This window comes from Camelina sativa, chromosome 4 (assembly GCF_030686135.1).
Source record: "Camelina sativa cultivar CO46 ecotype springtype chromosome 4, ASM3068613v1".
Taxonomy (NCBI): Eukaryota; Viridiplantae; Streptophyta; class Magnoliopsida; order Brassicales; family Brassicaceae; genus Camelina; species Camelina sativa.
Genome location: NC_141883.1, coordinates 28,472,486 through 28,497,730, shown reverse-complemented (window position 1 = coordinate 28,497,730; position 25,245 = coordinate 28,472,486). Strand labels below are relative to the sequence as shown.

General features: G+C 34.7%; 4 protein-coding genes and 1 pseudogene across 7 annotated transcripts; 2 read left to right on the top strand and 3 right to left on the bottom strand.

Annotated features, from left to right (window-relative positions):
* Window positions 1-886: 886 nt before the first annotated feature.
* Window positions 887-4,680, bottom strand: LOC104782343 (putative inactive lysine-specific demethylase JMJ19). Of its 2 annotated transcripts, none has more exons than XM_010507245.2 (8): window positions 4,556-4,680; window positions 3,998-4,277; window positions 3,632-3,709; window positions 3,050-3,499; window positions 2,761-2,967; window positions 2,445-2,606; window positions 1,796-2,164; window positions 887-1,674 (listed from the first exon to the last, which is right to left on the bottom strand). In XM_010507245.2, exons 2-8 carry the CDS (start codon window positions 4,244-4,246, stop codon window positions 1,069-1,071), a joined length of 2,121 nt encoding a protein of 706 aa, XP_010505547.2. In that variant the 5' UTR covers window positions 4,247-4,277; window positions 4,556-4,680; the 3' UTR covers window positions 887-1,068. The 2 variants fall into 2 exon arrangements, with proteins under 2 accessions (XP_010505547.2, XP_087367102.1); XM_087510976.1 differs by having other exon boundaries at window positions 4,368-4,591.
* A 2,028-nt stretch (window positions 4,681-6,708) lies between these two features.
* Window positions 6,709-10,058, bottom strand: LOC104784270 (inorganic phosphate transporter 1-4 pseudogene; annotated as a pseudogene). The gene is made up of 2 exons (XR_015597242.1): window positions 9,796-10,058; window positions 6,709-8,442 (listed from the first exon to the last, which is right to left on the bottom strand). The product of XR_015597242.1 is annotated as an inorganic phosphate transporter 1-4 pseudogene (transcript).
* Window positions 10,059-15,184: 5,126 nt separating this feature from the next.
* On the bottom strand, window positions 15,185-17,189 carry LOC147946284 (uncharacterized). Its single transcript, XM_087509105.1, has 3 exons — window positions 16,599-17,189; window positions 16,346-16,490; window positions 15,185-16,185 (listed from the first exon to the last, which is right to left on the bottom strand). Exons 1-3 carry the CDS (start codon window positions 16,671-16,673, stop codon window positions 15,941-15,943), a joined length of 465 nt encoding a protein of 154 aa, XP_087365231.1. The 5' UTR covers window positions 16,674-17,189; the 3' UTR covers window positions 15,185-15,940.
* Window positions 17,190-18,867: 1,678 nt separating this feature from the next.
* LOC104782342 (putative E3 ubiquitin-protein ligase BAH1-like) lies at window positions 18,868-21,654 on the top strand. Its single transcript, XM_010507244.3, has 7 exons — window positions 18,868-19,152; window positions 19,367-19,605; window positions 19,952-20,196; window positions 20,266-20,520; window positions 20,633-20,770; window positions 20,847-20,905; window positions 21,255-21,654. Exons 2-7 carry the CDS (start codon window positions 19,401-19,403, stop codon window positions 21,358-21,360), a joined length of 1,008 nt encoding a protein of 335 aa, XP_010505546.1. The 5' UTR covers window positions 18,868-19,152; window positions 19,367-19,400; the 3' UTR covers window positions 21,361-21,654.
* Window positions 21,655-22,008: 354 nt separating this feature from the next.
* LOC104782341 (calcium-dependent protein kinase 20-like) lies at window positions 22,009-25,069 on the top strand. Of its 2 annotated transcripts, XM_010507243.2 has the most exons (7): window positions 22,009-23,267; window positions 23,368-23,511; window positions 23,587-23,739; window positions 23,840-23,955; window positions 24,081-24,248; window positions 24,340-24,564; window positions 24,660-25,069. In XM_010507243.2, exons 1-7 carry the CDS (start codon window positions 22,388-22,390, stop codon window positions 24,738-24,740), a joined length of 1,767 nt encoding a protein of 588 aa, XP_010505545.1. In that variant the 5' UTR covers window positions 22,009-22,387; the 3' UTR covers window positions 24,741-25,069. The 2 variants fall into 2 exon arrangements, with proteins under 2 accessions (XP_010505545.1, XP_087367098.1); XM_087510972.1 differs by having other exon boundaries at window positions 22,239-23,267; window positions 23,368-23,739.
* The last annotated feature ends 176 nt before the right edge of the window (window positions 25,070-25,245 follow it).

Sequence of the window (25,245 nt, the reverse complement as noted above, 5' to 3'; positions counted from 1 at the left end):
ATTAATTAAAATTAGTTGTTTTAAAAGTAAGAAGGTATTAATATGTATAATATTTTGTAATTCATATAAGAAATAAGGATATCATTTTTAGCTAAATTAATTTAAAACATCGATAATATATGAAATAAGTTAAACGTTTTAGTGTTGGTTTAATTGTGACGAGTTCAGAGGTCGTATCCCCAAGTACCGTCATTGACCTGGCCGGCCAAGGGGCGAACATCTTTTGCGACAAAGAATAATTCTGATCTTAATTGTCTTCGTTGTAGCTTTTCCTAATAGAATAATATAATATGCTCTGCTCGAGCTGCAATTGTACCCTTCTTTTACTTTGAATAAGAAACATGATTATTGAAACAGCTCTACCCGTTTTACCGAGCTGTCTACATACCCTTAACGGGATCAAGCCGAGTCAGTAGTTCGTAAATATAAATGAAGCCAACAAGATTGTAAGATAAAACAGAAACAAAAGCCTCCACATTTATTGAAAGACTCAAGTACTATTCACCGCTACGAGCTACCATCACTAGAGCTTCTTCCGGTGACTGGCCAGGTAAACAAGTCATCGAGGCGTCGGATTGTTTTCACTCCATCTTCAGTTGGGAATTTCACACCCTGGTGGTAAGTAGACGGGATAGCCTTCATCTAATATATCCAAGGTGTCCCAAGGATGATGTTATAGGCAGCAGATTGATCAAAGACGGTGAACTCAACGATCTTAGGTACACAGGCGGTGAACACCGAGATCTTAATTTGACCGAGAGACATGGTGGTATCGCTAGTATAACTGTATAAGCAATGAGCGGGGTCGGAAAGCCCGTAACGTCTCCACGACTAATTAAAGCCATTACATCCATCACATAAAGTCATTACATCCAACGGCTGTGCATTTTCGATTTTAATATTTTTATTAAAATATTAGTGAGACCAATTGTTTCGTCTCACTCCAGTAGTCACTGCAAGCAGCAAGACTCTGTTTTTGTTGTGTTCAACATAAAAAGGTGTTTTTACTACTGTCTTACGGCAAAATGTGACTAAAAACTACAGAACAGCAAAACATTCTTTATGTATTCATCCCTGCTTCTGTTTCTTCGTTGTGTCGACATCAGAGGAATCATCATCACATGGCCTCTTTGATTTCTTTGAACAAGATTTCAAAGGCTCCATTGCATCATTGCTCCCCTTTTTAACCTTCAGTATCTCGGCCATAGATCTCGCCTTCCCTCTTGTCGGCTCTCTGGTCCCAGCTGCGACGTCTTTCCTCGTGATGTTACAGCGTGTAACCTCATCTGTTTCCTTGCCTTTTGCTTCTTCGGGTTGTGAACTTCTTGTGGTGGCGGCCGGATAAGCACAGTATCTTTGCTCTATGCCTGTCCATCTGAACATGGAGCTGAGCTTTTTACCTTCCAACGCCTCTACGAGAATATTCAACTCATCGACAGTGTATCTATAGAGAAAACTCTTTCTGTCAAATGGACAGGCACAGAGCTTCCTCATGTGGCTCAGACACGAGTAACGATCAGCAGAGCATGAACATTTGACAGCGGAAAGATATAAATCCCCCAGACATACACAACATTCCCTTTTGCTCACAGCATCATAACTTTTGTCCATCCTTTGCGATTCTAGTGAACCGCTAAGGAATTCACGTCTGCGTGTCTCTTCCCTGACCCGTGACTACAAACAAGAAAAAGAGAGAAATAAAATAAGCAAAAGGTGGTGCGGAAGTTCTTCAAGCTGCACAATTTTAATGCGTAATCTGAGGAATACAACAGGCAAATAAGAGTGGCGAGCTTACCTTGACAATGTTGGAGAATACCCCCTCCTTCCCACATGAATCATTCCACCTCGCGTAACATGCTGGATTTTTCTTGGACAAAGCATATTCCTTAAGGTATTTCACAGCTTCCCTTGAAGCACTTAACAATAGTTTATCATATGATATTAACGATTTTTTACTCTTCTCTTCATTCAGCCGAACAGCAATGTTCCCATGGGGCAACCAATCAAGGGGAGCAAAATTTGCTTTCTCCAAACAGTTGAAGCCACAATCAAAGGCAGAGTAATACGACCCAGGAAATAAAATAACATACTGGCCAGGGTTCTGGACACAGCGGGTCACTGGTATACCCTCCATGCTCAATTGATATGGAGACATTATCATCACCTGCCAAAAATACATTGCTTCCCTTGTAAATGAACCACAACTATAAGTATTTAATAGCTCTCGGTAAGAGTCATAGTTATGATAGGATTTAATTAAAGTTGAACAGATAAATCCAAATACAGTGTGATCTCTCTATGCCTATGGCATGTCATGATCGTTTATGCTGAACACGAACTAAATCACAAGTGAAATCTTAGTTGGTCACTCTACTGTTTATTTTCTTTCTGAGTTTTGAAAAGAGTAATATGCATTGATGCTTAATGTGTTCACAGATACTTACAGGATCGAAACTCTTCTTTGGCTGTTCTCCTGACATCTCAGGGATTAAGTTCTTCATGGTAGCCTGGAACTTAGATTGATGGCATCCCGCTACCGAGTACCACACCCTAGGAGCGCCCTCATGCAAATAGCAGAGAGAGTAGAGTCTCTCCTTCTCAGATTTCTGTTCAGCAAAAATATTCCAAGAAACAAATATGAGACTATACAAGCAAATTAGATTAAAAAACTTACAATGCTGCAAAATTTATTCTAGTAACAAGTTATATTATGCTTTCAAAAAATGACGACCATAGCTTGACCTCTACTTTAAAACTTACCCAGAACTGGGAAGACAAGCACATTCCCACACTTAGGCGAGGAACACAGATTGATTCGCAGTCTTCCAATGAAAGAAGAGAACCAGGAAGCTTAGGCGTATTGTTCAGATTCCAACCTGATGTACTGTACTTGCAAGATTCAGATGGTTCAGATAAAGGAAATCCACTGCCAAACGTTGAGGTGTCTATATCATTGCCATAAAGCACCTAATTTACACAGCAAGTGAGTATTGTATTATAGCCGGTTTCATATAATACGAAAGCAGTAGACTTGATATTATTAACATACCCCAATTTCAACAAGTGGACTCTCAACAAGTTGTCTATACTCTTTTTCAACGTCTGCCACAGTTAGCTCCTCTAGTTGTGGTGATGGAGATGGGTTCTTGGAACCCAAAACCTCATCCTTCATGCTAAAATGACTCTTCTTGTATGAATCTGCGAAGCTTTTAAAGCTCTTTAAAGTATGCCCTGGACCGCGTTCTATTTTACAAAACTTAACCTCCTCAGATGTAGCATCATCACTATCCGCATCAAGCTCCTTTTTAATCTTTGGGTTCTCGGTATGAATTCCATCAAAGAGCTGAACTTGAGGGAAAAATGTAGAATCATCCCATATTTCCATCTCCTTGAGAAGACATGGAGGTTTCCACGAAGGAGGAGGAACAACACAACAGATTCCATACGGCTCAGCTCTTTCGCGCAAGCTTGCTATATATGAGAGTGTGTCACCAAATTCCTGATGATTAGGTAACTTTATGTCAGAGGATGAGGAATATAATCCTTTAGAAGCGTACAGTTTTTTACTAAATATGATGTAAAACAGTATGATAACCTATTTTGTCTTTCATAAAACCAAAGCATAACTGACCTCCTCGGTTGGGTTAAACACAGGACCTTCCTCAAGGACTTCGGTCTCTGAAACTTTGAGTCGCCGTCTTAACCGTACCTGTGAAAATCATTTTTCCACAATAAGTAAAGAATGCAAAAGACTCCAACATACCATATTGATACCTACACTCTCATACGTCTCAAAGCTTAGAAGAGCTACCTAAAACAGCACACCAATCTCCAAACTATTCATGCTAAATCACTTAGAGAGCTGGCCTTACAATTACTAAAACCATATCCAGCTAAAGACATCAAAATCAAGTCTTATACTAGTCTATATGGAAGATAAAAAAATAAAAATAAAAAAAGAAAAAAAGACAGAGGTAGACATATATAGTTAAGGGACCTCAGGTTGTTTTGGCTTTGAGGCCTCTGAGCTGGGGAGTGTATGATCATGCACTATCCACGGTCGGTTTGTAAGAAACATATCCTCCTCTGTAGTTGTCTGCTCTTGTCTCGACACCGACATGGAACTATCTTCATCTCGGCGTACATTCTTCAGCACAAACGAGGTTTGAGATACAAAACCAGGCGGAGTTGAAATTATGTCCATATTTCCAGATTTCAAATATGTTGGCACAGCTTCAACGCCCATTTAAAACCTTACACACCAAAAGATTAAATTCCTGGAGAAGAAACAAATTGAAACTTCAGAGGAGCCCTAGGCTAAGTAAGATTGATTCATATGGGTCTATTATATAAACATTATTGGATACCCTAATTTCGTTCTTGTTTCCTCAGAATGATCAAAAAAAACCCATAGGCTAAGAGTGATTCTGAGGTTGAAACAAAAAAAAACCATTCGGAACTTAAGATACAAAATCTAAAACTGGGGATTGATTTTGATTATTAGCGATCGAAAGGTCCAATTTAGTTAAGAGGAGAAGCGAGTAGAACACATTACCCGGTGACGAAGTGAGATTCGAAAGACACAACCAACTCCAAGAATTGGATTTTTTTTTATATCTGTGGTCAAAATAGATAAAATCGGATTTTTTTTTATATCTATGGTCAAAATAGATAAAATCGGATTTTTCTTTTTTCCGTCGAAATAAATAGATAACTTAATTCCGGATTTGGTAATTTTAGTTTTTTTTTTTTTTTTTTTTTTTTTTTTTTTTTGCTTTGTTTCCTTTTTACTGATTTTAAGAATAAATAAATAAATAAGTGAAGTTGTAAAACAAAATACTTTACAAGGTTGTTAAAAATACTTATAGGGTCTGACTGGTTCAAACGTTGCGGTTGCGGTTGCGGGAGATTGCGCAAGCGGGCGATTGCGGTTTCAAACGTTATTAAACGTTTTAAAATATTGGTTTAGCGGCTTAAAATTGGTGCGTTTGCGGGAGGTTTACGACTGGTTGACCAGCGGGTGCAATAGTGTTTGGAATATAATAAATGTGATATTTAATATATAAATGTTTAAAAACACCAAATTTTTTATTAAACTTGATTTATAATTAAAATTTATTAAAATAATAATTATTCAAAAAAAAAATTCATATTGAAATACTTATTCCTTTATGCATTTGGTTTTTCACCAAAAATTTAATCAAGTAATTTGATAAATGACAAAACATATGCTTTAGATCGTAGATCTTTTCTCTTTTCTCTTAGATCGTGGGTCAGTAGTTGCATTGGTAGGAATGGTCAAGTGAGAGTTGAGAAGAGTCACTGGTGATTTGTTTTAATATTTTTCACAAATAATCTTATTTTCTTAAATTTACATGAAGTTTTCTGGATTATTGTTAATTGAAATATTATTTTCTTCTAATTTTTTATTTTATAATCTCTGCAATCATATCCGTACTTCATTTTCTCTCATCCTTAATGAGTAAAATGGTTAGATAGAAAATATAACAAAAAAAATTTCATTATCATTGATTACTTTAAAGTTTAAAAAAAAAAAAAAAATCCAACCGCAATCGCCCGCAACCGCAAATGCTTGCGGGAAGCAGCTTTTAGAATTCAGTGATTTGGAACGGTTAGGAATGATTAGGAGCGATTGGGAGCGGTTTGTGTGATTAGTTCCAATCGCTAGCAACCGCTACCACCCGCAAACGCTGCGTTTGCGGGAGGTAGCTGGAGAACCAGTCAACACCATAGTCACCAATACTCACAACTCACAATCACACACAATAAATCCCATTACAATATATAGTATATTTTACTTTTAATCCTTTACAAAATACAAAAGAAAATATTTTTTTTAAAAAATGAATCTAATATAAACTCCATCTTTTTTTTTTTTACATCCCAAAATTATTTCTTACCATATCAATCAATAACTATAGACTATAAAATTCATATGCCCTAAAGTTAACAAAATTCACCAAATCACGTCCTTGTGATAAGTTGCAAATCGATCTTGGGTCAGATAATGAACTTTTACGCCTACTCGTCTTCGGTCGATGAACAATGAACCCTGAGAATGTTGTTCGGTGCAAGAGAGTTTTTGTAACTGGCGGAGAGTATTTCTCCAATTTCAAGCCTACACACAATGCCATTACAAGCAAAAAGCACTAGAGGCAATTTATCATTGCGTTTGACAAGAGGCAGATCAAAGAAAGGCTAGGTGCAATTTCAAATATGCAATTTTTTTTTTTTTTTTTTTTGTTAAAGTAGAATATATGCAACTTCACATCACTGGTTTCCCCAATCACCAATGGTTATGCTCCTAGCTAGATGAGATTTTATAGTTTTTTGTATAAAATATAAATAACAATTTATGGACTTAATATTGTCTTCTAAATTTATTAAATCTCATCTAGAAACATGTAATTGGCCTAACGTAAGAAGATTTTCCATAGAGATTAAGCCATAATCTATCTTAAATTGAAGCCATTATCTCTGTGTTCTCTGCAACTTCCCCACAACGCATAAATTGTCATCTAACATACTGCACAACTAGCATGGGTCTTCAATTTATTAAGTCTCTGATGCCTTCAATTAAGGTCATCTAACATACTGCACAACTAGCATGGGTTCTAATATAAGTCTTCAATTTATTAAGAACTTACCTATCGAGGTATCACATCAGAGATCTTATTAGAAATCGACTCATGAAAACTTTGATTTCTCTGGCATTTAGGCATCAACGGATCACACAATGAACAACTTGAGTTTCTACAGACAAGGAGATAATTATTACAAAAGGCAGTACTGTATCACCTACTAAATTATTGGGACTGTTCTGTTATCACTGTTGCTATTCTCATTGTCTTCGTTTTCACCGGACATTTCCTCTAGTGACTTCCCTTTAGATTCAGGCACCAAGAAAGTGAAGAGAATACCTAAGAAGTTAACCACACCCAACACAATAAGCGAGTTCCTTACCCCAATCCCTGGAGGGTATCCTGCGTCTGTCTTCTCTTTGTCAGGGCTCTGAGCTAAGTACAAGAACCCGAACGCACCAACCATTGCTCCTAATTTCCCTGATGCTGCAGAGATACCATGGCAGGTTGATCTGAACCTGGCTGGGAAGATCTCTGCTGGCACAACGAAGGTTGTAGCATTGGGTCCAAAGTTGGCGAAAAAGAATGTCAACGAATACATGATAACAAATCCGATTCGGTTCTCCTTGTGAGTCCAGTGGTTGTAAGGAATAGCCAGAGCAAACATAAAGACCGTCATGAAGAAGAAGCCCATCATCTGAATAGCGAATCTTCCAATGACGTCGATGAAGGCAACTGTGAACCAGTAACCAGGTACCGTGCTACACAAGGCGATGAGCGTCTGTGCTCGTGCGATCTTGAAAACCTCTTGAATCGCATTCATGCTTTGCGCTGGAGGAATCCACCCGATGGCGCTGAATATATCTTTCTGGAAAAGGTTTTGACTGTAGAAAGCGATGTCGAGAAGGAACCATGTCGAAGTAGTACCTAGCAAATGAAGCCCATGGCGACTCATGAATTCCTTGGATAACAAGGAAAAGGCCTTGGACTTCTCCTTTGAGTTCTGTTCCATCTTCTGCTGTTCTGGCTCTATCTCCATTTGCAGAACCTTAGACATGTCCGAAGCTGCCTGCTTTGCATCCTTAGCAACCAAAGCGGTGTATCTTGCAGTCTCTGGCATCTTCGATCTCGAGTAATACGTCATTGCTGCTGGGATAGCACCAACCATCAGGATTATACGCCATACCAAATCGGCTTGAGGAATCGTGGATCCCAAGGGATCATCCTCATAGGCAGGGGCTGGGAACTTAGCTTCAAAAGCAGAGGAAATTATAATAGCGAAAATTCCACCAGCCATGATCCCGAACCCTTGCATAGCGAAGACCGCTGAGACAAACGCCCCGCGAGTCTTCTTGTTCGCGTATTCAGACATGATCGTTGCAGATAAAGGGTAGTCCCCGCCGATGCCAAATCCAAGCCAAAACCGAAAAAAGCAGAGCGTGGCCATTACAGTTTTTGGCTCGTGTCCGAAAGAGAGACCAGAGGCTACTGAACAAAGGACCATGACCATTAACGTCATACCATAAACTTTCTTTCTCCCGAGCTTGTCACCGAGCCACCCGAAAAAGAGCTGACCGGCGAGGGTCCCGCAGAAGGCAACGCCATTGACGGCGGCTGCTACGTTGGGAGGCAGAGTACCAGGTTTTTGTGCGCCTTCCACGTGGTAGTAAATACGACCGAGGAGCTTCGTGACCAGGGAGATGCAGAAGAGATCGTAAGCGTCGGTAAAGAATCCCATTCCGGCGATTATGATAGCCGTGAAATGGTACCATTGCGTCTTGGCCACGTCAAGTGCATTTAACACTTGTAGTTGATCCCTTGCCATTTCTTCTTCTCCTCTCTGCAATTTCATCAAAAAAAAAAGGTCGAATAAGTACCCTTTTGTATATAGACAATTAAGAATTTTACTAATTGAAATGTCGGCGTGGATCACATTGTTTGGCGTTATAAGATCGACCCATGAATCTCATCACAAACTTGTGGGAATCTCTAACTTAAAAAGACATCATATATAATATAGATTAAACAGTTTCAATCGATTTACTTATGCCAGAATATTTTGAAAAGATTATTATTTTTCAAATTCAATGATCTAAAGAAGCATATAGTTTCGAGTTAGTATCGTTCATTTAGTATGGATTTGCAAAATAAAAAACAATTCATTACATGTTGACCCAAAAAAATGAAATTCATTACAAAGTAGTGGTACAAACAATAAAGTAGTTTACCGAACTTGAAATAAGTTAGGCAATTTTAAAAACAAATAGAATTAGACCCTAACATTAAAAAGGGACCCCATTAAAATAACATAAAAGTTCTATTATTTATTTTTTTTTCTCATTTCGTTGATCTCTTAATTACAAACCATAACGTAAGTTGACCGAACTTGAAAAAAATTAACTTCGAAATTTAAAAGCCAATATTAGAAAATTAGCATGTGTATGTGTTTAGATGTGGTGGCTTATACCGAAAAGTTTTCATGTATATATGATAGTAGAAGTCAACTCTAGTTTTCGCCCAGTCCACTCTATCATATGACAATAATTATGTGTAAGCTAATAAATAACTCAAATAATTGGAATCCTAATGTTTTGGGTTTCTACCGACGTTAGTCACGTTACCAAATATTCAAACGTAACTAAGAAATGAGAGGTCATAAGAATTTTTTTTTCAACTATTACACAACTATGTTGACCAAACAGACAAAAAAAACTCTTACTACAATTTAGTCTTTACTCTAGTTACCAAGAAAAGTCCGACTTGTGACGTCTAAACTAAATCTGAACACGGAGTGAGAGTAAGACAGCGAGTTGTTTTGTCTTAATTGCGGACACACCTTTTATTTGAAGAAAATATATCTTTTTTATTGCAAAAATATATTTTTGCATGCCCTTTTCAGTTTTTCCATTTGTGAATGATCGATCATGCCGCTCAACAAAACAAAACAAATACTGTACGTTTGAAGAGAACTAATCCTAATTAATTAATGATCCAAGAATGTGGGAAAAAGCAAAATTTTGATCTTACAATTAATTTTCTCGACAAGAAAAGACACATAAGACGATACCACATCTATAGATATTGAAGAGGCAGAGAAGAGGACCACATAACATAATAGAAAAACGATAACATCCTATTGTTTTGCATCCATAAACATAAGCATCAAAAGACATAAAATTCAAAGAAGACTTACAGAATTATACAACAAACTTCTTCCTAATAGGAGTTTGTGTAGGATCCGATCTGATAAGTATTGTCAGAAGAGTGTAGAGAGAGAGAGATGTGAAATCTTTAATTTCCTTTTTTTTTGTCTGGAGAAAATGTAGAGAGAGATGATGAGAGGAATGAGCGTTGAAGCTGCCTATGAACAAGGACAGAGTTGAAGCGTCTTGAAACGGATATATTTATAAGCTCCTCTCTATGAGATATTCCTTTCTCTATTTCGGTATATTCTCCTCTCAACGACGCCGTATTAAAATGCTTTATATATTTTCTTCCTTTTTTTTACCAACCTTTTTACTTCGTTTAGAAAAAATTATTAGGACACGATGATTCTGTTTTGCTGTTATTATTCTTTCATCATCTACAAATTAGCTGTATTTAATAAGTCCCTTCCCTTTTTACTCGTAGTTTGACCATGAATTGATTGATTTTTGTTACGGAGCTTACATGCTTGGAAAATGCAAACGCTTGGCATGCGGTTTAGGATATAAGTTTCGAATACTAATACAGTAAGAATTTTACCCTCTTATTGACACACACACTGACACACGCACACTTAAAATATCCATGATGAATGACGACGAAAGCAAAAAATTACATATGACTTTTCAAGAAAGAAAGAAACTCATTACAATGCATTTAGAGCGACAGGTCAACAAAAAACATCTTTGGTTTGAATATATTAAGGATGTTTGTTTTCAACAATGCAAAAAAAACGTTTGTTGCTTGTTATAAAAAATGTGTTTTACTCTTTCCTATCCTCGTGAGGTGTATTTTATACCTTCTGGTAGTAAGTATAATTGTTTTATGATCACTAAGAAAAAAAAACGTATACCAAATAGTATATAATAATGTTATTTTCTCATTGTTGATCTTGTTTTATGTTCGTTTATTAGTTTCTTGGCAATGTTTTTTTCGTTTAATGATTTTCGATATATTTCTTCGTGTGTGTACGTACATCTCCATTTTGTTATTAAAAAAGCAATAACTGCAGGACGTAACTATATCTTCAAATGTCAATGGTATTTAGTGGTGTAGATTTATTGAGTATGGGAATAAACAGCTATTTGTAGCGTGTGAGTAAGGCTCATCACTTTGGATTTGGAATGGTCCGTTCCCTATCTGATAAATAAAGAGCCTTTAAAGCATTTACCGAAATATGAATATCTAGTTTTAGCCCAGCAACTTGTTTTGTTTTCCCCCTTCCGTGACAGAACAAGAGTTCTACCAATTTTTGGATGGCATCTCTATTTCCAACCATTCTTAAATATTAAAGCTCAAAACAAAAATTTAAAGGTTTTATACATGTCTTTCACGTGAAAAAAATAATAATAATAATCCATGGTGGATATATACTACACCATCTTTTTCATTTATGAATTGGAAATTTTTTTGACATACTTACACCTTTTATTTTATTTTATTTCTAGAAATATAGGAAAAGTCGCCACTACAAACTACAGAAGTGATCATGATTCAGGAACTAAAAAGTCGCAGCTGCTATGACAATATAATTTCTTTAACATATAGTTTTAGCATTTGTGATCTCAAAAACGTACACCAACAACGTGATATCAAGATTTCGATGACAAAGTAAAATACTAAAAGAGAAGACTTTCATGACAATATTGTGTCACCAAAGAATAGCCACCAAGAGGTGGCCAACTGCGACACACTATCGGGAAATTGGTATGCTAAGAGAAAACAAAATAAGTTTCGACAATGTGAAAAGTTTCGACTACATATTATATCTTGAGCAAAACCAATTCCCTAGAAAATTAAAGAAATTAGCTACAGAATTTATACTACTAGTAAAATTTGTCAAAATTCTACAACTGGAAATTTGTCAACTTTGTTTGCTCAGTTACACTCACTTTTCAATGTAAACACGGAGGCAGTATCAAATAAGCTTAGCTAAAATAAAATTAATAATAATAATAAAAATGATAATTGTTATAATTTTGTTTTGATATTTTTTCCGGCAATTTTATTTTCATATTATTAACTCTATGTATTTAACTCTGACTTCCTTTTTTTTGGTTTTTTAAATTTTCATTTATTCACGACAAAATGAAAAGTAAAAAATAAACCTTTATAAAACAAACAAAAAGAAACTTATGAAAAGAGAATATTTTGGATTAACAACAAACTGAAAGGTGAAACGTGAAAATATAGATTATGTATGTTACGGCAAAGCTTGGTGAGGGAAGGTATTCCACCAGAAGAAGAGGACCATAAGATTTCGATACGTTGAAAGTTTATATCAGTTCATGAGGAGACCGACGACTTAATTAATTGTGTATCTTTCTTGTTCCTTCCCGCCAAAGACGTAACCAACCAAAAAGTAATTTTAAATTGATGGCTTGACTTTTTATCATTCATCTATCACGACGTTGAGAAAAGATGATGATGTTTGCTGGTGTTGACTTGCTACGTCCATGTGTTGAGATCTTATTGCTTATAAAGCTGACTTCTAAGTCCACAACTCCTTCGTTCACATTGGGCGCCTTCTTTTTTAATTTTTTCGCATATGAATCATAATTATTTCACACTGGGAGTATTTTCGTATATTTTTAGGGTATTTTAACTGTTTTATTTATGTCAGATTTTGCTTAATCTAAGTACTACTTAAGTGAGATGATATGATATATGTATTCCACCTATTCTCTGAACCGCACATGAATACCATTATTGATTATAGAAAACGGACACAACTATTAGTACTATGCACATTACTAATTAGTAAGAGAAAACGGATATAACTAAATTTAGCCATAATTCCTTTTTATTCACAAGAATATGCAATCTGCAATATGCAAATTTAATTTATTTAAACAAGGGCGTCAGCATAAATAACTAGATTACAAATTTTTGTATTTTTTTCTTCTTCTCAAAAATTCATAGTTCATTTATTCTTTAAACATAGTTTTTGGTCTTATTTCTGAAACATTAAGACTTTATTTAAGTCTACGATTAAAACTAGATCATCCCCCTAAGAAAAAAAGTCTGACTAATAGAATGAGGACCGGAAACACTAGGCTACTTTTTATCATTAATACATATCTTATGGTTTGCCCAAAAAAAATAAATGAAAAAATCATTAATATTTTTTGAATATTATGTTTGTCTGTTCTGTTGGTAAGACGATCATAAACTGTGTGGCCAGATCATTTTATCCTATGTCTGGATAAACTGTCTGTACGAAATACTGAATTTTGAAAGATGAAAACTCTATAATAAAAAGGGTTACTAGAAAGAATAATATACTCAAAATTTTAGATAATATTTAATTGGAAAACCATTTTTTTAAAGTAAAATTCTACGACAGAAAGCATAACCCTATAATATTTTCTGTATGGGGTGTTAATGTATGTATACTGTATAATTTTACATTTAAAGATGTAATGACAAGCTATTCTTCATTAAACATATAGTAATGCATGTATATTATTATAATTCTCTTGTATAGGTACAATATCAACAAATACACGTATTTATTTGTTTTGTTGTGTATACTGTATCATATTCTGAACATTTGGGATTTTGTTTGATGAATTTGATAATAGACAAATAAAATAAGAAGAACAAAATAAGAAGAATAAAATAAAAGAAGAAAGATGATAGAAGAAAATATTTAATACTACTTATTCATTTAAAAATAAATATTTTAGGCCACGCCTAAGTTTATCTTCAACTGACATTGAATGAATGAATAATATACTCCACCAGTTTATTTCCTCTCTTTTGTTGTTTTCTAGTGTCCCATATATTTTAGCGCCAGCATTGATAGAGATGAGGGGATTTGGTCAACCCTTCGGAGTTCGGCCCAATAAAAAGGGAAGGCGGATGGATGAGTGCATGTGGCCGGAGTAATGACAAACGCTTAATAATAATAGTGTAATGTTGTTATTTTGTCTTAGTGTTTGACTTCGCCTACACATAATTATTTATGAACAATGAATGATCCTAGCCAATTCATCAGTTTCTTTTTGAGTCCAAACAAATTTATTTTTATGGAATCATAGTTAGTCTGTCATGACAAAACCGTAAGTATATAGTAATAGAATACTTAGTTGTTAAAGTGTAGACGCAAACGAGTTTATTCTCTAATAATGCCAAATAAATATCAAGCCCATTTTTAAAAGTCGTCCAAATAAAGTTATCAAAATTTGAAGATTAGGTGTGGAATTGTTAGTTTTAGTTTTTGTTTGTCGTTCTTTTAGGAGGAATTTTGAAAGTCCAAACACAATATTTGAAAATTATCAAACCCATTTCTGTTTCTTCGTAAGAATCAGACATAAGTATCATATGTCTAAATAATCAAAATTTTAAGAATTTAGGAGACTAAAAAAATTATTCAAAAATCTTAATATGAATTTCATTAGCATAACTCTATTTTGTAAATTACTTAGTTCAAACAATAAATTATTACTTTTAAACATTTCAATAATAATTTATAAGTCGTTGAAGACATTGAAGACCACCTTGACAACGTTGATGGGTAGCCACATGATACCGAGTGTAGGCACAATATACGCATAATGTGTAGTGATGATAGAGGACTGCACCAAAACTTTAATAGGACTTTCAGACCAACCTTGGCATTAGGTGAAATAGTAAACCGACTGAATTCAACTTTTGAGAGTCAACATTTTGAGAAAAAAACTAATACTACTGAAAAAAAATGTAGATTGATCATTATTTGAAAAGGACTGATAGAGGCAGATAATTTTACTATATTATTGGTTGGGAATTATTGTTCGTCATTTTCAACAGGAATAATACTAAAACTTTTATTATATGCTTACGTATACGCATTTGTATGAGTTGGGCGAAAAGCGCTGATAATTCACACATCCAAACTCTTTTTTGCTTATAGAATCTTACTTTTAAACTCAAAGTTGCCTCTTCTTCGACCGTTCGTGGCATCGAAAGACTAACGGAGTCAGATTTCCTCGTAACAAAAAGCTATTATTCGGCTTCGTCATGATTCTCATTCTGCATCGTATAATTTTTTATATATACATTTTATTCTGGAAATTTAGGCCAAAATAGTACTATTGAAACTGAACTACTTATAAGTTATACTAATTATATCTAGCGAGAAATTAAAGTAAATATATACTCTCTTTTTTGGGTTAAAAGATGGAATAAACTCTTTCTATATATATATATATGATAAAAGATTAATAAATCAAACTATAGTTACAAATTCAAAAGAGGAAGCTCGAAGAAACCATGAATATACATATATATATATATATAAACCATTAATATAAACCATTAATATTCGTTTTCTAAGTTCGTAGACTGCTCTGTTATACCAAATATTATATTAATCTGATAAGGTTGTATGCTTCTTTTGAAAAAAAAAAATCTTGAGACCTTTATTAGATTGTAAAAGTATAATACAAATATTTAATGGTACAGAAATGTAATAAATAACCAGAGTGGCAAAACAGATTTTTTTTTTTAAAAGGCAAGCATGACTATAAATATAAAAAGCAAGGCTTCGCAAAGACATGCAACTATGCAAGATATTCAAAGAAGAGATTGGCAACGTCGCAACGATACTAAGCATGATTTTTTTCAGGAACTCAAAGCGTCCTGAACTCAGAGTTGAGCAGAGCCGTGCCTATGTAGGCAAAAAGAAAACGTTGGCCTACGGTCTTCAATTTTTGTTTCTAATCATATAAGCTTAACTTGAGAAACATAATGCTTTTAAATTAATAGAACCACAGAGTTTTTACTAGAAAGAAAGAAAAGAAACATGCAAATTATAACTTAAAGCTAAAATCAAAATAACAAATTAGGATAAAAATCTTATTTATTTATTATTCCTAATGTCAAACTTAAGCGTGTTTCTGTTTCTTCATTGTTTTTGCAATCCTCTAGCACAATTAACTTCTTTGATATTATTATATTTTGCTATTTGTGTTATATTTTATAACTAATATTTTAGTTTTTGACTCTATTCTTTTGAAAAGGTGATAATTAGTTACCATTAATTTTTTGTTTTTTTTTATATAAGTTAAAATGTTTTTTTCTTACCCCCTCTGGCCTCCATGATCCTCGGCACGGCTATAGAGTTGAGCACTAATAATAGTAGCACTAACTCAGAGTGCAGCGTCCTCACCGAGAATATCTTCAGTTTCTCTATGAATATTTGATTTCTCCATCTCACATTCAGGAACAACTACCAACGCCATGGAAATGCAAGCTGCAACGCTTTCATCACCCACCATACTCATGTCACACTCGGTTTCTGGAAGTGCAGCGTCCTCACCGAGAATATCTTCAGTTTCTCTATGAATATTTGACTTCTCCATCTCAAGCATGGGAGCCGAGCAGTTCCCTGTCTCTGAATAATGTAAACACGTGTCAAAAGGAATCATTACAATGAGACAGATCAGGTTAATATATGAAAAGGCTTTAACATCTCATCACAACCACATAAAACCTATACAAGAAAGATTACTAAGTTTTATGATCGTTGAGAATAATAAGTGCACCGTCCTCACCGTCTAGACGGTTTCTGGCACTGCATGTGCTAAGAAGGCTTGTGCTGTTGTCACAACCGCTTTCTCGCCTTTGGCGCAAACTACTTCTCCTTTTCAAAGGAATTACCTCTTCAGCCATTTCGTCTTCTTCATCATTCACCAAAGGCTGAGTTTGTTTCAAAACCAAGAGAGATATATTGAATTCATATACTAAAACAGACAAAAAAAACACACACACACACACAAAAAAAAAAAAAAAAAGACATGAGCTTACTCTGGTCTCCTTTTTCTCTTCCTCGTCGAAGATTGCATCGACGAGGACCTTAGTCTTCAGCTTCGATAAAATCATTGGAATATTTTAATGCTTTTTTGAGTTAAACAAAATAAAGTCTATTTTGCGTGCAAAGTATTTAAAAACTAATGTGACAATAAAAGTCTATTTTATGTGTTATAAAAACATATACTTACAAATATTTTACTTATGTTTTGTTCATTTTTTACATATGTTTTGCTTATTTTTTTTGTTAATATCTAAGTTCGTAGACTGCTCTGTTATACCAAATATTATATTAATCTGATAAGGTTGTATGCTTCTTTTTTTTTAAAACACCTTAAGACCTTTATTAGATTGTAAAAGTATAATACAAATATTTAATGCTACAGAAATGTAATAAATAACCAGAGGGGCAAAACAATTTTTTTTTAAAAGGCAAGCATGACTATAAATATAACAAGCAAGGCTTCGCAAAGACATGCAACTATGCAAGATATTCAAAGAAGAGATTGGCAACGTCGCAACGATACTAAGCATGATTTTTTTTTTTTTTTTGTCTCTTTCATGTTTGGCGTTATTCTCGCATTAGCTACTCTCAAGCCCGGTCCTTCACCCATTCTTATGGCATATAGGTGTTCGGCCTCCATATTTTTTGAGATTTTTAGTAATAAAAATAGGTCTCAAAAAATATTTTTACTGCAAAAATATGCCTCAATTTTATGAAAGTTATAGATTTGGCCTCAAGTTTTAAATTTATCTACTTTTTTATTACAATTACTCTGATACTGGAAAATATAAGAAATGAACCAATGCGAGATATATTGACGTCGGTAAAGAAAGAAAAAAAAAAACTCTTCTTCTTTCTTGTTATCTATTTTTCTAAAAAATATATTGCATGTCTTCAATTCTTCAATTATTTCTTCGTAACAAAGAGTTCGATTCCTTTTACATATCTGTGTTTGTCAATGTCAAACTAACATATGGTTACAATACAATCATTGAAATTTAACATTAAATATGGTCTATAGCCTCCCATCATTTCTCTAAGTGATCAGGAACCCACTCATAATTTCTTAACATCTATATATTTTCTGCTATTAGTGGAAGTTCCAATACCAAAGGCCATCGTTTAAAGCGGAGGTTCGTTTAACATCAAAGAAAAAGTGGAGGCTAGATTGATGATTCTTTGCAGCGTATCATAGTCATCAGTTAAACCTTTTTCTGAAAGACATGTTGTTACGACTAAGAAAAGGTATAGAATTAGAATATATTTCCTTTTTCGAAACTTCATTCATACTCTTGTTGAATAATTTATTTTAATCGTTTTATATACCAGTACGTGGGTTTACAGTAAAAAGACATTTAAAAAGAAAAACTAGTTTTAATTAAAAGGCATTTTTTAGACTTCAGTAATGATGCCAATTTTAGTGCGAGAACACTTAACAACTTTAGCTTTACTTGTTGGGAATTCTAGTGTGCTTGCGTAGTGCTACTTACCAGATCGCGCGATAAGAAATTTCATGAAAAGAAAATATAAGAATCAATTATTTGCAGCATTTATTATAAATGTTGTTTCAAAACTTTCACCATTTATGCTTTGTTTCATACCATTTAATCCACACTAACTACAATTATGTTATATATTATGCGTGCTCCGGACAACCATATATGTTTTAGTTTCTCTTCGATCTTTAAGTTCTGCAAAACTTAGTTATATCTTTGAATTTAACATTTTGTTCCAATATAACTGAAATATTTTAAGCAGATTGATAATAACGCTTTGACCGCCATTTTTTCTTTTATGACTGAAATATCGCTTCTTATCCAATGAATGGTTTGTACGTCCGAAAACCATTGAAAATTTCTTCGCGTGTACCATCATATTTTCTGAAACCGGAGTATTATATTGGCCGAAACATCATATACACCTTTTTAACTTGGATCAACAACAATATCATCAGAAATTACTCTCTCAATGGTTCACATGTGAACAGTTGGAGTTGTACGCTTTTATTTATATTTTTTTAGATTTTAGGCACATATATTATGCTTAAACAACAACGAAATAAAATTCATATATCTTATATTCTTAGGAAAATTAATTATTCTTTCATGTTCAGACTAAAACTACTTTTTTTTGTTTTTGTTTGGAACCATCAAGAAAATTACGAGAGTTATACACATTTAAAGTAAAATATAGATTCGACAATTGCCATGGGATCAAATTCTGACGCGCTTTTTTTGGGTATCTAGCACTCTTCTAACACGTAAGTGGCATGCCGTTTAAACCGAAACTATTGAGGTACCAAAGCAACTTCGCTGAAATATTTGTTTGTTTAACAAAAACCCTAAAAATACCGAAAAAGCAAAACAAAACCCTAAAAATAGGAGTCCAATACCCAATAGATTTTTTTTTTTTTTTTTTGGTGATAAAAATTCCGAATAGAGTTACTTTAATCGTCTTCCTGATCCACCAAAGCTCTCCTGTCGAATTTTCCTGATTATGCTGTTCTTAATTAACTGAATTGATTCCTTGATTTCGACGTGAGAAAAGGTAATTGGCTTCGAAATATCTCGATCTCCTCCAATTTTCTTTTTCTCAATCTTTTTCTTTCTTAGCAATAGTCAAATAGTACGTTTCTAAATATAAAAATAACTCAATTTCACTATCCTCAATGTTTTCCAATATCAAATCTCTGATCCCTAACTGATTTAATTTATTTGCTCGGTTGGAAAGTATCTCATATTGGCATATATTAATATTGCAGCATAAAGATTAAGATTTGTGTGTAATATGAGAAGATGAAGTTTGGAGAGACGTTTACGGAATATCTACGTGGAGAAGAGGAGTGGTTCCTGGAAAAATGTCGTCATGTCGAATATAAGAAACTCAAGAAAGTGCTGAAGAAATGCAAGACGACATGTAACTCCACAAGATCTAATGATGAACACATCATCTCATCGGCTACTTCTTTGTCTGATTCATGCCAATGCCAATCTTGCCCTTGTATGTATAACTTCTCTCCCTTAAATTTCCTTATAGTCGTCACGCTTAAAGAAAAAGAAAAAAAGATGATGACTAATTGAGGATGAGTTGATAAGTTCATGTCTCTTTTACATTACTCTACTTGGTTTAAATCAGGTTCTAATACCATGTTAAGTTTTATGCTTTCTGATTCAAATCTCACATCTCATATATCTTATATTAGGTATAGTTATTTTCAATGTGGGATCCTAACAAGATATTTAAGATGTTTTTTTTTAAATGTGAAATTGTTAAGTTGTCGAGTGTGTTTTTTTCTTTATTGAAAATTAGGTGTGGTTGACGTTAATGATATGGTGTTACAATGCAGGGTGTGATGAGATGTTCTTTGAGGAACTGATGAAGGAAGCTTCTGACATAGCGGGATGCTTCAGGTCAAGAGTCAGGCATCTTCTCCATCTTCATGTAGCCACTGGGATGCAGAGATACATGATGAGTCTACGCAGATGCTTCACGGATAAAAGACAAACTTTAGTCCAAGAGGGTCAAATCTTGATTCAGTACATCACCATGAATGCGATTGCCATCCGTAAAATCCTCAAGAAATATGACAAGGTTAGAGGTAAATGCATGTGAAAGAAAAAAAAATACAACCTCTTTAAAACTGGTTTAAAATGCTTTCAGGTGCATAGCTCAGTGAATGGGAAGAAGTTCAAGTTGAAAATGCGAGCCGAGCGCATAGAGCTTCTGCACTCACCTTGGCTTATAGAACTTGGAGCCTTTTATCTCAATTCTGGTCTTGATAAAGTTGGAAACCTCAAGAACTCATCGTTTGGTCGTGTCTCTTGTGATTATCTCAACGACGATCAACCTATGATGCAACTCATGCTGCCTAATTCAATAGAGCTCGAGTTTGATTTAACTTGCGCAATCTGCCTCGTAACAAAACTTACTCTACCTTTTACACAAACAAAATGTAGTTTACTTATTCATATCATTTCTCTCATGAGGTGAGGAGTTATAATTATTTGTTTGTGGATTAATTGGGCAGGAAACGGTATTCAATCCCTATGCTTTAAAGTGCGGTCACATATTTTGTAAAGCATGTGCGTGCTCGGCTGCTTCTGTAATGATTTTCCAAGGCATCAAAGCAGCACCAAATAATTCCAAATGTCCCATCTGTAGAGAGGTTTGCTTAGATTCTTGCAACATTTTTTTTTCATTTAACTATGAATGAGGTCGAACTTGATTGTTACTTGGGGTAGGTGCGAGTTTACGCGGAAGCGGTTCACATGATCGAGCTGCATCTTCTCTTAAAGATACGGTGAGACAAATCTCAAATTTTAGATAGCACCAAACCAGTATATATGTGTGTCCATAAATTTTGAACTGATGACTATTGTGAAATTTACCTGACAAAATATCATTTGTTGATTAAGTTACTAGAAAATGAAGTTTTTTGATAGAACTTTTTGTACTTCAAGTTTACTAAAAGCTTAAAGTTTTGAATTCTTTTTGATTGAGACTTTCATAACTATCTATAGTTTTCTTGTGGTGGGATAGATTGCTCAAAGTTTTTTTTTCATGGAAAACAAATATTGCAAGAATCATTAATGAGAGTATGTGTTTAAAAACTATTAATTTTATGATGAAGGATTTTTTTTTTTGTGTAGAAACAAAGAGTATTGGAAGGAGAGGATGATTAGTGAACGGTCTGAGATGGTAAAGCAGTCGAAGATGTTTTGGAACGAACAGACGAAGTATATGATCGGTTACTAATTGTTCGTTTCAAGAGAAAAGTGATGACCAAAAAATTAAAAAAGTACAGTTATAACTACACTTTTATTTATTTCTGCTATGCTGGAGATAGCACTCTGGAGTTTGGATCTACTGATTCGATATAAAGAAATGTCAACATTAGGAGATGTTTTTTTCTTTTTTTTCTTTGGTGATGCACAGCTATCACGTTGTGCGTGAATACTTCTATGTTTAAGATGTTATTGCTTACATATTACTAGTAGTTTTTTCAAACATGCCGGGATTATTTACAATAAATATTTATATTACTTGAAATTCAATTTTAACATTGCATAGTATTATACAGTATGATGATGAATTTTAAACAAGAAGGGTAAATGATGATGGTCACTGGTCAGAGTAATTTAGGAACTCAATGAAACTGACAAAGTGACAAACTAATTTTGTTGCAAGAAAGAGACAAAATTTAGATAACATACATACTGTATGCATATTCATATATACACAATCAACCTATTTATTAATTACATGTCCTTTGCAATTCTTTCTTCTACTAATCATCACTCAACATTGCATATTAAAAAGAAAAAAGAATTTAATTAATTGTTTAAGGTTAAAAAAGTGAGTCCTCTTCTAAAATTGGGCTCTGTAAAAACTTTCCATATTTTCACGTAAAAATGGACGGCCATGACAGAATCAATTCCTTATTCTCTCGTTCCTTCTTCTCATCAGATCTTCTCGGAAGCAAATCCTTCGACCAAATTTTCACAATCCCACGGCGTTTCTCGACAGTTTCGCTTCCAGAAAACGTGCAGAAGAAGGTAGCTGCGAGTTAATAGGTGGTCGATTCATTACCTCAGGTTTCTCCGACAGCTGTGTCGATTTTGAAGACACAGTAAACTTAGATATGGATTCGTCTTTGACGTTAATGACGCTAATGAGTAACTTGTGTTTTCCGTGTCGGAGAGGTACGTAATAGATGATCTAAAACAGAGAGAAGAGAGAAAAAGCAAAATTAGGTTTTGTGATTTAGGGTTAAATTATCTGAATGGGAAACACATGCGTGGGTCCGAATCTAAACGCTAATGGATTCTTACAATCCGTTAGTGCTGCTGTGTGGCGGAATCAGAAACCGGACGATAGCCTTAAGAGCAGCAAGGACGAGAGCAGTCGAAAGACAAACGATAAGAGCGTTAATGGGGGAGACGAGAGTAATCAAAATCGAGGTGCAGCCGTGGATTCAGCACCAACCACGTTGCCAACCCCTAGCACGCCACCACCACCGGTGAAAATGGCGAACGAAGAAGCACCACCAAAACCTGTCCCACCAGAGAACAGAGTCGTCGAAGAAGATGCCAATTCGAAACCACAGAAGAAAGAAGCGCATATGAAACGTATGGCAAGCGCAGGTCTACAAATAGACTCAGTTCTTGGGAGAAAAACAGAGAATCTCAAAGATATTTATAGTGTTGGGAGAAAATTAGGTCAAGGACAATTTGGAACAACGTTTCTTTGCGTGGATAAGAAGACAGGTAAAGAGCTCGCTTGCAAAACGATAGCCAAGAGGAAACTAACGACGCCTGAGGATGTTGAAGATGTGAGAAGAGAGATTCAGATAATGCATCATTTGTCTGGTCATCCAAACGTGATTCAGATCGTTGGTGCGTATGAGGATGCAGTAGCTGTTCATGTTGTGATGGAGATATGTGCAGGTGGAGAGTTATTTGATAGGATTATACAGAGAGGTCACTATACGGAGAGAAAAGCTGCTGAGCTTGCTAGGATCATTGTTGGTGTTATAGAAGCTTGTCATTCCCTAGGTGTGATGCACCGTGACCTTAAGCCTGAGAACTTCTTGTTTGTTAGTGGAGATGAAGAAGCTGCTCTCAAGACTATTGATTTTGGTCTCTCTGTTTTCTTTAAACCAGGTATAATATCCCCAATGCTACTTGCAATAGGTCTCATATACATTGTGCAGAGTGAGGAGGATCAATGATTCTTTGTTGACTATATATGTTGTGGTTACAGGAGAAGCATTCACTGATGTAGTTGGGAGCCCGTATTATGTGGCTCCAGAAGTATTAAGGAAGCATTATAGTCATGAATGTGATGTTTGGAGTGCTGGAGTTATTATATACATCTTATTAAGCGGCGTTCCTCCGTTTTGGGATGGTAAGAGACAGTTTTGGATTCATGGTTCAAGTATGTTTCAATGGCAGAGACTGATTGAAATGTTATCTGTGTCAGAAACGGAACAAGGCATCTTCGAGCAAGTTTTGAAAGGTGATCTTGACTTTATATCAGAACCATGGCCTAGTGTATCAGAAAGCGCAAAAGATTTAGTACGGCGGATGCTGATCAGAGACCCTAAGAAACGAATGACAGCTCATGAAGTTCTATGTTAGTGTTCTTGTTTTCAAATAAGTTGTATCTTTTCATAATAATAAGCACAGAGCTACCTATATATATTGATTTCAAAAATTTTAAATCTATGTTGCAGGTCATCCTTGGGCACGAGTGGACGGTGTTGCTCTCGATAAACCTCTTGATTCTGCTGTCCTAAGTCGTTTGAAACAGTTTTCAGCCATGAACAAGCTCAAGAAAATTGCTATCAAGGTAAACATTTTATCTAAACCAAATTATATGCGCAGATAGAGATTGAATGATATATGCATCTTTATATAGATTTGTACATAATGACTAAATACAAACACTTTTATACTGAATATGTATTGATTCAGGTAATAGCAGACAGCTTGTCAGAGGAAGAGATAGCAGGATTGAAAGAAATGTTCAAGATGATAGATACAGATAACAGCGGACACATCACCCTGGAAGAACTCAAAAAAGGTTTGGACAGAGTTGGTGCTAACCTTAAAGATTCAGAAATATTAGGATTAATGCAAGCAGTAAGACCACTTCCCTAGTAATTAACTATACCTTTTAGTACTATATGATCGGTTTGATGTATGAAATAATATGGAAAACTGAACATTCCAGGCGGATATAGATAACAGTGGGACTATAGACTATGGAGAGTTTATAGCAGCGATGGTGCATTTGAACAAAATAGAGAAAGAAGACCATTTGTTCACAGCTTTCTCTTACTTTGACCAAGATGGAAGTGGTTATATAACCAGAGACGAGCTCCAACAAGCTTGCAAGCAATTTGGCTTAGCGGACGTTCACTTAGACGATATTTTACGCGAAGTTGATAAGGACAACGTAAAATTAATTCATCTTCACTTGCTACATTGCTTTGCTATATATAGTCACTTGCAAGCATTGGTTAATTTGTGTTATATATTGTTATTGATCAGGATGGAAGAATAGATTATAGCGAGTTCGTGGACATGATGCAAGACCCTGGTTTTGGCAAAATGGGGTTAAAGGTGAGTTGAAGAAACAAAACAATGACCCCAAATTCCACCACTCTTTTTTTTGTTTTCTAAAGCACAATTTATTCTTTTGTGGATACATATGTGTCTGGATAGCTTGCATTAGTTTTCTTCGAACAGGTTGTATCCACATGTATTCCGCATTTTTTTGTATATACAAGTTTCTCATCTCTTAACTCTCCCTCGTGTGCCAGTCAAGTAGGAGATAGATATTGTACAAATTACATCATGAAAGATACCAAAAAATATTCTTTGTCGTTGTTATCTTTAGTAGGTCAATGTAAAAAACTCTATAAAGTAATGAAACTCTAGAGATGTTTTATCTTTTACACTATGATCAATGTTTCAGTTTTTTTATACGGTGAGTTGTTTTCTAATATACTTTATCTTCTTATACAGTAAATATCATTTATAACCAAAGTGCAAATTCCCTAAATTAAAAAATAGAAAAAAAAATCAAACACTTGATAATCTAAAATCCATTTGCCAATATATATCGTTGTCAAAA